A 12,130-nucleotide genomic window follows, 5' to 3' on the forward strand; every position below is an offset into this window, starting at 1 on the left:
TAAATATGTTGCAAAGACAATGAAAAACTTGTGTTGAAAGCTTTCCTAGAAGTCTGGAATTATTACAGGAGTCACATCGGTGAACACAATTTTGCATAATAAACACTTCTAGGTTTTTTTTGTTACTTTCATGCATTATGAGACTATACAGGTATCTTTAGTTGAAGTTACCTCATCTGTTCCAAGTTTATTTTTAAGGAATTAATGAATTGCATTTTTCGTTTTCAATCACAGAATGTCATCAGAGGAGAAAAGTCTGGACCCCTCTGACAAAGGACCCTCGCCACCCCCTAGCGGCTCTGGGACCACTCCCACTGGAAGTCCGGCCCCCACAGATAAGCGGCCCCGGGGCCGCCCTCGGAAGGACGCATTATCCACTGCAACACCACTTCCATCTGTACCCAGACAGAGAAAAAAGTAAGTTCAGATAACTAATGGCTGCAGGATAATTACAATCGATGATCACAAATTACCATGTGCATATGCTGCTCTCGACATTGATCTGAATAACAGTCAACATGTCTTGAGTAAATAATGGTGATTATTTGCTTAAAAGAGAAGGAATGTTCATAAGTTAGCACAATTGCAACTCAAAATGTAATTAGTGTTGACCCAATTCTTGACATGACGACAGGATCTCCTAGAAAACCACTTCCTGCTTAAAATTCACATGCTTATTCAGCAATGATTTTAGTAATTGAAACTCTCATAGAACTCAGTTCTTCATAATGGCAGCAATTGTTCCTCACCTACGACAAGGAGTTTAGATGGGACATATCTTGACAGGACATATCAGCTGTGTGCCACATCAATGCTTTACTCACCACTGGCAAGTCTTGTACTGTACACCCTGTTGTTTAGGATATGGTTAAAACATTCATCCAGCACTGGTCTAAGACCCCGTTTACACCTGGTATTAAGATGCATCTTGATCCGATCACATGTGGTCAGGCGAGACACATCGCTGTTTACATCTGGTTGCTTAAATGCATCTCCATACATCAATTACTATATCAGTGTATTACTGCATGATAATAAACTGGAAGCGGTTGGCATTGCATTGCGACACATTGTGCTGCGTTGACTTGAGTATGCCTAAACTGGAAGCTGTATGTCTCCTCAGAATGTTCAATTACCATAAACCAATCAGCTTTAAGTTTCAGGTTTTACTTAATAGTAAAATGGAAGAGTAACTTTGAGTCCCACTTTATTTTTAGAATAGAAATCCATTGAAATAAAAGTTGACTTGGCATGGGCAATTTTAGAAGATATTAAAATACATTTCTGTCCTGATTTCTTAACTTTTACGTGGCATTCGGTTAAATCCTTTAATCTTTATTTGTACAGAACATTGAACAAAGATTTTTGAGTTTGTTTTGTGTGGAGTTTACATAATTTTCATATGTTCCTCATTATGCTCCTCATTATGCTATCTCTATAGAAACAGAATAAGCGGCTTGTCATGTCTTGTAAAGTAAGCTGTCAGAGCCAAACATATTTGGTATGATGCAAATGTAAAAAAATAAGTGAACCTTTAGCGCTTTCTGTGCATATCTGCCATTTTTATCGAAACAAACTAAAGACAATGCAAAACATACTCAGACCACCACAGGGTTGAGCTATAGGTTGAAATTCCTGCTAACCATTCCTGGACCACTAAAACTTTAAACACCCTATTGATAAGCCTCTCCCCCATGTGACAATAAATGCTTTGGACCAGTTTAGTTGACAAAAAGCATAGACACCTGGCAGTGAAGATCTCGTCACACTGTCTCTGATTGACAGTTTGAATGATGGAGCATTAAATTAATCCCTCTGAACCCTTGAGCTATTTACCTATAGAACACATTGAGAGCATTCATTAGAATTCCTCTAAGAGAAGACAATTCTTTAGAGTTTACCTGACTGGCAGTGTGATCAAGGTCTGGGCTTCAGGCTAACGAGAATCCATTCAGTGTACAGAAACGATTATTGAACGGTCATTCTGCCAGACTTTAATTCATATCTGCATTTGAGGAGAGGATATGCAAGTTACGTGGCTCAGATAACCGTCTAAATCGAGGGGAGGTGCTTGGTATTTGTCCATGGGGGATCAATTATATAGGAGCCTTTGAAGTGAAAAGCACAGGTGCCACTGCCAGCTTAGGAGCTTACTATGAGTGTGAAAGTTGTGATGTCAGAATCTGTCACTGGGAATGGTGCAGTGTGGGGTTTGTTTCTTTAAAAGAACTCAAAATGTTCATAAGACGCTCATGTTTGAAAGCACCTTATAAATGTATTCATCAAATGATCAAAAAAGTTCCAGTATAAAACTAAAAAATTATTAAAGCTTGGGTCACTCTGTACTAAAGGTCGACTGATAGTGGATTTTACAGATACCGATTTCTAAGTTCATTATTAATCAACCGATATGTAACACAATGTTTGTTCCTGGGTTGTAAGTGTTACTTCCTAATTGCTTATGCCTCAAAAGTATAGAAAATGAAATTATTCCCCACAAACTTGGGGACAGCGATAATGTGACCTGGACAGTGATCATTTGAAATGTACCTATTTCCAATGAGAAAACGGGCGAATTTGTGAAGCCTGAAAAAAACAATATATGAATCCAAATTAACATGAATTTATTCTAAAGTAATAAAAAAATGACATCAAATGATTTACAAGTGAGTCGTTTTTCGAGATTTATGATTATACTATAAACCACTTCACTTCACGAATCAGTCCCCAAATGTGGTCTCCCATCATGTTCTTGTTATTACTGTCCTTGGTAGCGGCATTCAAAGTCCAGTATATCCTGATGGAAGCACTCGCCTTGCTCCTACGAGTATGCTCCCATGTTCTCCTTGAATTTATCAAGATGAGCATCAAGGATATGGACTTTGAGGGACATCCTACAGTCCATTGTGCCGTAGTTCTTCACCAGAGTCTCAACCAGCTCCACATAGTTTTCGGCCTTGCATTCGGCCCAGGAAGCCCCAAACCACTGCGACAAAGCTGTCCCAAGCCTCTTTCTCCTTACAGCTTCTTGGGGAATTCATTGCACTCCAGGATCTTCATCCGACCACAGATAAAGAAGACACCGACTTTGACCTTTGCCTCAGACATCTTAGAGAAGAAGTCTTGAAGGTACTTGAAGGCTGCCGACTCCTTATCTAGATCTCTGACAAATTGTTTCATAAGGCCTAATTTGATGTGCAGTGGTGGCATCAGAACCTTCCGGGGGTCTGCCAGTGGCTCCCACTTGACGTTGTTCCTCCCCACAGAGAACTGGTCCGCTGTAGCCAGTCTCACCTGTGGCACTGTGTCTTGGTGTCCCTGCTGTCCCAAAGGCAAAGATAGCAGGGAAACTTAGTAAAACCGCCATGGAGACCCATCAGGAATGACACCATTTTGAAGTCTACTATGACCTCCCAGCCATACTCATCATACTTCAAGGCATCCAGCAAGGTCTTGATATTGTTGTAATTCTTTTTGAGGTGCACCGTGTGAGCCAGGGGAAGAGACGGGTACTTATTACCATTATGGAGCAGCACGGATTTGAGGCTCCTGGATGAGCTCTCAATGAACAGGTGCCACTCATTCTTGTTACAGGTGATTCTGATTGCCTCAAACAGACTCGTTACATTGTGGCAGTAGCAGAGCCCATCTTGACTGGTGAAGAAGCTGGAAAAATTTTGGTGACGCTTCCTCTGATCTGCAACTTACACACTTTCATCCAACAATTTCCACTGCTTGAGCCTAGACATCAAAAGCTCGGCATTGGCCTTGGTGAGACCAAGATCTCAAATCAATTAGTTGAGGTTCTTTTTGGTTGGGGAAGTATGGGTTTCTCTCCTCAGCTCCACCACTGAAATTGTCATCTGGATTTACAATGTCTTCCTCTTCTAAAGACGGCTAATCTCTCTCCGATGGAGTGGGTACGGGTAGCTCATGGCAGTGTGGCACCGGGGCGATGGATGAAGGAAGGTCCGGATACATGATAGCAGGTGCATTCTTGCCAGTCCTTCATTTGGAAGGGTCCACCATGCAGAAGTAACAGTTGCTTTAGTGGTCAGTGGGCTCCCGCCAAATTCTTGGGATAACGAACTTCATGGCTCTCCTTTCCCCTCTGTGCCATCCTACCAAAATAAATGTATTTCACCCATGACTAATGTGTAAGATATTGTCGCAACATTTTTCATATATGATATATTTTTTAAACAATTTAAAATTAAATACTTTACAATTTAAAAAATTAACAAAATTCTGAGCAACAATTGTCCTTACCTTCTTACCTTACCTTTGCAGTGCTCGCAGGTGAAATGAGGATCCATGGTTTGTCTTGATCCCTGACAGGCATACCGAAATATGCCTTGTAGGCCTCACATCTTAGCAGATGTCTTCACAGAGTACTTTTTCGCTCTTGTCTTGATAAATTGGCCGCAGACATAGCAAAATGTGTCTGCCGGATGCTTGTAGCCTCTTGATGCCATCTCAGAAAAATGCAGATATGTATCCACTTAGGCAGCTGAAACTAAACTGAACTGGTGGGCGTAAGGCCCCTGTATGTTTTAAAGTATAATCATAAATAGGTACATTTCAAAATATCACAGTCCTGGTCAAAAAAACAAAGTTTGTGGGGAATAATAGCCCTTTTCTATACGTTTGAGGCATAAGCAATTAGGAAGTAACATTTACTACCCAGGAACCAAAAAAAAAAGTAAAACAGTGCTGAACTTTATTATAAAGATAAACAGTACTGAGTGAACAAAGAAAATGAATTGTATTTTGTTAAATTAAATAAATATGAATATATGTATGTAATTTTAACTGATTTTTAAATTGACGTTGTTTCCTTAATCCACTAGAGAGCGCAATAAATACATAAACCATTCAGCACCTTTATAGTATTGCATAGAACATTCCTATCCTGGCTGTTAAAAAAGAGCATTTCATTTTCAACTAATGTGCATAAAATAAAAAAGTTTTAGTCAGCCCATATTCTCAAATGTTTACCGGTAGTCAAAATTAAAATAAGGGGGGAAAACACTTCAATAGACAGTTCACATGCTGTTACACTTGCACTGATTCCTACTACTCCAGACTCAAGCGTCATAATAACAGCGAAATACCAAAAATATTTTATTCAGTACAGTTGTATGTAAAGTAGCAATATTCACAGATAGCAATGGTATTCGGCTGAACTCGGTGGTGATGCGGCTTAGACTATGAGCCCAGGCCAGGGGCTGTTCAAACAGATGGAACAACTGACTGGATTCGAACGTGGATTCATGACATTTATACATTTGAGTAGGATTTGCGTGTATTTTTATAACATTGTTCTAACCGCTTGAGGTTAGCTTTAATGTTAGCTTCCTCTCAGCCTTGTCATTTGGTGATTTATTTAAATTTGCATCTGAAGTGTTCCGCTCCACGCAGATTGTAGTCTCTCACATGTCAAAACAATCACAAGGCATCATTGAAGTGATAGGTTTTATTTCACCTCTAGAGGCTACGCTCATACTGTATAATGACAGCGTACCCTTCTGAACGGCTCCAGCACCGGACACAATGGGGCAAAACTGTTGTGTGGATTTTTGCTGATAGTTCCAGAAATCTGTTATCGGTGCCGATTAATCTGTAAAACCGATATATCAGTCGACCTCTACTCTGTACTAGGCATGACATATTTACATCAAGATAATTGCTGATAATTGCCTATATCATAGTATACAGTATTATCACAGTATTGATTTACATCAACACAATGGGTTGGAAGATAAACTTTATCAAACAAACATGTTATTCTCTTAATAATTACTTTTTAATAATTACTTTTTCAATACCACACTGGTGTTTGAAAATTGACAGATAACAAAAACTTTGAAAAGAACTCAAAGTTGTTTTTTTCTGGATAGCAAGCCAGTTGCTAATATATAGCTAGGTGCTAACTATACAGTAAGTTCACTAACATTGTATGGCAATGTACGATTGCATTGTGTTCAGACCAGAGGCGGAGAGAGCGTCAAAATTCGCTTTGGCTGCCCTGCCAACAACGCTATCGAAAATTCGTGGACGCTCTGAAGTATTTGAAATAGGCGGCAACGTTCATTGAGAATGCTTGGTTTTGTGAACTATATTTAAAGGGGCCACAAAACATCCAGACATGTCGACCGGTATCTTATTGGCGACACATCACATGTAGCGTATATCCTCATGAAATAATTTTATATATTGTTATATAATATTATATAAACCATAATATCCACTTCATCAACTCACCTGGCACACCAACAATTTCAGACACCTTTGTCCACACATCGTTTTTTTTTTTTTTTTATTGGTGGTGTATTGGTCTCAAGCACATAACTGTTAAGCAGAAGGTTGTAGGTTCAATCCCCACATCCACCACCATTGTGTCCTTGAGCAAGGCACTTAACTCCAGGTTGCTCCGGGGGGATTGTCCCTGTACTAAGTGCACTGTAAGTCGCTTTGGATAAATGCGTCTGCCAAATGCATAAATGTAAATGTAAATCAGTTTCTCTTCCATTTTGTCTTCGGAACTAATGTTTGGTGGGAACCAAAGTTTACACGGTTGTGTTCTCTAGACATTGCTAGAGCAGAGCACTTCTATATTCCAATAGGTTACCGCCGAATCGCGTCAAAGCTCATTACCATAATGTTGGCTGCACTTGAACTTTCCTCTGACGCCCACACCGCCCAAGACTCGCTGCGCCGGTTCTCGCCACTGAGAGACGCTGGCTGTCATAGAAAATGAATGACTTCCGGTCAATTTGATGCTCTCGCCGCCTCTGGTCTGAACACACGGTTAATGTTGAAATCATCGATGTGCCACATTGCCATAATTTCAGGACTTCGTATTAACTGATTACAACAGTTTTTTTGCTTTTACTACAAGACTCAAACGTTACGCTATCAGAGGTTTTGCAAACTACACTTCGGCCACTTGAAAGTAAGCTACAGTTATCTGCAGATGGCAATAACAGTTCACTTTCTTTGTCTTCTTAGTTGTCACTTTGCTCTTTGTCTCTAAGAGTGTGTTTTTAAAAACAGTTTGGAAAAACAAGCTGAACTGTCACAACTTACCTTTATCTCGCTGAATTGCATGGGATGATTGTCCGCAGGTGAGCAAACATGTTGGAGGTGTTCCCATGTTTCGCTGCCACTTTTCTTCCACATGTTTTATATTTCTACAACCAATAATCCATTTGCATTTTTATTGAACCCAAAATACTTCCGACTTTACTCTTTTAGATGGTATATAAAGGGTTGGCCGCGTTCCTTCTCCAGCAATGCTTCACGTCCATGCTGGTTTGTTAACATCAGACGCAGTGCTGTGAATCTCGATTAGTTGATCCAAAAAAAACTAAAAACGACTGTGCGATCAGAAAAATGTAAACAATTTTCTAAAAGGATATCTCGAAATATTTACAGTATTTTGAAGTGCCCATGATAACGATATTGTGCACGTTAATTACTATGATATACTGTATTATCGAATACCCAGGGGCGCTTTAAGGTAACTCTGGACCATTTGGCTCACTGGTCCGCTGAGGCCCCCTTCAAGTTGTTGAGTTCTGAAAGCATTTAAATGTGCTCCCCCCGCTGGGCCCCATGGGAGTTGTAGGCGCCTGTGCTTCAGCCCATATAAGCCTATGTGTTAATGCGCCGCTGCGAATACCGTCACATGGCTACTCTGTATGATTGTTTTGCATGTCAGATTGCACATTAAAAACCGTAGCACACAGCATCATTATGTCAGACGATGTGCAAATCAAAACAAACGTCAAAGACATCATCCCGAATGACAGTGTTAACCGGGTGTTTTACATCATTTGGCTGTCGTAGGAGCATTCAAACTGCTTGACTACAATGCTAAATTTCTGACACTGCCAGAAGTTTGTCGGAGGCTAAAGATGCTTTCAACACTAAGACTAAGACTGCTTTGTGATATTCTTTAGTACAGTCAATGGCAGACATATGTGCAGGGGACACGCACACACGTTGGCTGCCTGCATGTATAATAACAAAGCTGCATGCAGACAGTCCACTTATACATGTTAATTAAGAAATTTGTGCCACACGTACTGTGCATGAATTGTAGCAACAGGCAGAATTCCCAAGTATACTTTAGACTTAATAATCATAGCATTTAATCGGCCATTGGTGAACATGTCACACGACAAGAGAAATCTTTTAGAATCCTTGAACTTTCTCTCAGATGGCAAAATCTGTAAATTTATACTGCAATGTCATACTGCAACATATCTAACCAGATTATAAAACTGTATTCTTTTGGATGTTCCCAAAAAGAAAGATTCCTATGGCTACTCTGCCTTTAGTTTTGCTGCTCCGTGTGACTGGAACATTTTACAAAAATCTATAAAACTTTAAAACTGTATTCCTATCTCGGCTGTTAAATAATTACTAGTAAGTACATTGGATAACACATTTAAATGTTTTACCTAAAGTTTGCTTTTATGGACATTATATGTCTTTTTTTATGCTAAAGGTGTTTTTGTATGTATGCTCTTTGTGTGATTCAGGAGGCTCTTGTCCTCCACCAAGGCTCCACCATATTCTGTTCTTAAGTGTCTTTCCTGGTTAAATAAATAAATGGTGGCCAAAAGGCTGATTTATCCTTCTACGTCAAACGTACGCCGACTCCAAGGTGTAGCTTATGCTGTAGCCAGACATGCACTTTCAAAAATGTATTTCATAAATTAAGGCATTTTCTCTCAATACACTGTGCTGTAGCACTGGCTGTGTAGTCACACAATAATGCATGACACACCACACAGAACTATAAATGTGTTGTCCACTACACAGAGACTACAGTGTAGGTTCGACTCAGAATAATTTAAACTAACCTTAAATCATACAGTGTCAATTTTGAAATTTTGAGTGTCAATTGCCTGTCTGAAACTTGCTTCCATGATGCTTGGGTGTTGTGGGTGGTTGCTATATGGTTGCAAAGGTGTTTTGAATGTTTTGTTGCACAATGCAGTGTGGTTGCTCGGATGGTCTGGGTGGTTGCTTAGTGGTTGCTTTCTGGCCCAATTCAAAAGAGCCCACCCCCAAAGTCTATATAACATTCTGAATTCCTAGAAATGGCTCGAGCCCCTCCTTCAATGTAAGGCAATGGGATTTTTTTTTAAATTAATGAATTGTTCAATAATCCATTTTGTTGCATACTTGCTGCCTTTGACTTTAAGTGATTAAGTGCAACAGGGATTTATTTTGGAACCACCAGGTTTGTTTTGTTCACATCAGATTCTTCCGGTCCATTCCTAAACTCCACTCCGGTTATTATATCCTACTCCTGTGTTGGCTCTACTTCCTAAAACATTTTTTTCTCTCTCTCTATGGTGGGATCATGGGGATAAGTTGTAGGTCTCTGTGCTTGGGGGTTGGGTGCAGAGCAAGCCTAAATGGACTATGCAGTTCTGTATTCCCCTTTTCTTTTTGTAGAAGCATAATACAGATAAGTGGTTTACCAGTCTGTATACAGAAAAATGCTTGAAACTTTAAATGTTGCAGGATGTTTGTTAACTTAACAAATGACATTTAATGCTTTGCAGAGCCAACACAGAACTTAAAAACAAATAATGTCATCATTATGGAGTGACATATGACTGGCAAATGTAGGTGGATACTTAAGCAATATCACACGAGCAAGAGTGCGATATGGCCCGACATCAGCACTGGTCATACGTTATCACAGCAATGCTGATTTATGGCCATATAGCATGATTGCGAGTGTGATATTGCTTATATACAACAGTTCAATGAACATGTACTTTTAAAAAAATTAGGAAAAACCGAGTACGGCCATAAAAACACATTTGTGCATGGAACTACTTTATTACGCAGCAGATCAGAATCTGCTGTTGCTGGGTCAAAACAAATGATGCGTCCAAGCCCACTTCAGAAATAGTATCACGGCTTGTGCTGTTTCTAACAAGTTATTGGATAAACAAGGATAGACGGCTGGATGTATTTGAGAGAGAGAGAGAGAGAGAGAGAGAGAGATGGAGTGTGTGCTCCACTACCTGTTGCCACACCCAATCAGAGGTGCTGTCAACTTTTTCAGTGGAAAATAGACATCCAAGAGGGGGTATTCCTTTCTATTTCGCGGTAGCCGGTGCGCAAGAGTCATTCACTATAGAAGAGATGTCCTCCTCCAATTTAAACAGTATGTATCCAATGTGGAAAATTCGATGAAAGTTAAGCACTTGAGTTCTGTAATAAATCAGTCTGTTGTGTCTCTTAGCATGAGCCTTAATCCTGAAGTTGTCCATTTAAAGCCGTTTAAAGCAATTTACTGGCTTTGGTAATGTAGTAGTAATACAGCGATCACAGAGCGCAGTTCTATGTAAACAATTACTAATGGATTCACTTTACGTCACCAACTGGCTCATATTACACACTGTGGCAGGGCGGAGGGTGGGGCCGGGTCGTAATCGTACACACCCGGTCCCATATTAGGCTAATCAAGCCTTCGAGAGGGATAAAGGTCGACTGCAGAGGATCGTGCGGGAGACGATCCTCTGCAGACGATCCTCTGCAGAGGATCCTCTGCAGAGAGATTGTTTTCGGACATATCCGTCGTGTGTGTGTGTTTAAGTTTCATATTAAAAATATTATTTATATTATCAAGCCGGTTCTCGCCTCCTCCTTTCCATTGATTGCTTTTCACTGGTGCCTAAACCCGGGAAGGAGGAGGGATACGCCGTAGTAGAGTTCTCGCCACTACCGTCCACCCCAACGGAGCAGCCGCGGCCATCTGCCGGGGGACGAAGAGCCCAGCCGCCTGAAAGAGGACAATGGCCGCCGACCGCGAGGGGAGAAGGGGCTCCTAACCGACCACCTGGTGCGGTTAGGGCCGCTGCCAGGGGCGCAGGAGTCGTCTACCGGCCGGGGAGAGGCTCACTGCCGACCGCCTGGAGCGGGAGAACCGCTGCCAGGGGCAGGGGAGACCCCTTCTGTTCCCCGATTACGCGGCAGGGCATCCGTCCGCCAGGGGCTGGAGGACTGCCTCTGATCCGCCCGGAGAGGCGCGGCTGTCGTCCGATAGAGGGTGGAGGAGTGGCCGAGGAACAAGCTGCGGTGTATCGGAGAAGATTTTTTTTTTTCCCCATCTCTCTCTCTCTCTCTCTCTCTCTCTCTCTCTCTCTCTCTCTCACAGTCGCTCTGCGTTGGCCTTTTCCCTCTCTTTTACATTTTCGAGAGGGATAAAGGTCGACTGCAGAGGATCGTGCGGGAGAGAGAGATCGTCTACGGACATGTGCATCGTGTGTGTTTAAGTTTTATATTAAAAATATTATTTACATTATCAAGCCGGTTCTCGCCGCCTCCTTTCCATTGATCACTTTACACACACAAAAAATATCTTTTGCCACCACCTACTGGCTAACATATGTAATAAAAAAAAGAGAGCCAGTAACTCCTAACACTTTAGTTCAGAAGAGCATGAACACGGAGTGATACACACACAGTGAAGCGTCTGAGTGCTGATGCTGTCATACCATCAGTGCTCATGGAACGTCTCTCGTCCAATCAGATTCGAGGACCGAAACTAACTGTGGTATATTAGATGATATCACAACTGTCATACTATCTGGTATTTAAAGTTAGATCTACATTTGCAGCTTCAAAATACTGATGTTCACTATTCAACATGATGAGCGTCTGCTGTCAATGGAAACACTTCAGCTTGATCAGCATGAAAGCACTTCTAGTCCACAGACTTGCTGAAGTTACTTCCATATTGAAGTCAACATGAAATCAAATTTGAGCCTCTTTACTTGGCACAAGTTATCAGTGCATGTTATTCTAAAGAAAAAAAAAGTGCTTGAAGTACAAAATCTTTAATCAAAATGTAATTACTTACTCCATCTCTAAATTTATTGTCCTTTATAGGGGACATCATCCCCAAGGCCTAAAGCTTAATTTATACAATGGAAGAAGCCAAACTCCTAAACCGACTAAAGCACCCAAAGCAAACAAATCTGGCATTTATACTAAATGTGGCATCTTTTTAAAATTAATTTGTAAAAGAAAATAAAGAAAGAATGTTAAGTCCAATCTACATTCACGATTAGTATCAACGCTCTCCAAGTAGTCG

At 40.8% G+C, this 12,130-nt stretch overlaps 1 protein-coding gene across 1 annotated transcript in view; it reads left to right on the forward strand.

Moving 5' to 3' along the window:
* The window catches only part of kmt2cb (lysine (K)-specific methyltransferase 2Cb), a 145,879-nt gene that overhangs the window by 5,742 nt on the left and 128,007 nt on the right, over nucleotides 1-12,130 (forward strand). Inside the window, exon 2 of the mRNA XM_052133538.1 lies at nucleotides 235-417. Within this exon, the coding sequence (XP_051989498.1) occupies nucleotides 236-417 (182 nt within the window). The 5' untranslated portion in view covers nucleotide 235. The remainder of the gene's footprint in view (nucleotides 1-234; nucleotides 418-12,130) is intronic.

The sequence above is a fragment of the Xyrauchen texanus genome, chromosome 9 (genome assembly GCF_025860055.1).
Source record: "Xyrauchen texanus isolate HMW12.3.18 chromosome 9, RBS_HiC_50CHRs, whole genome shotgun sequence".
In the NCBI taxonomy this organism is placed as follows: domain Eukaryota; kingdom Metazoa; phylum Chordata; class Actinopteri; order Cypriniformes; family Catostomidae; genus Xyrauchen; species Xyrauchen texanus.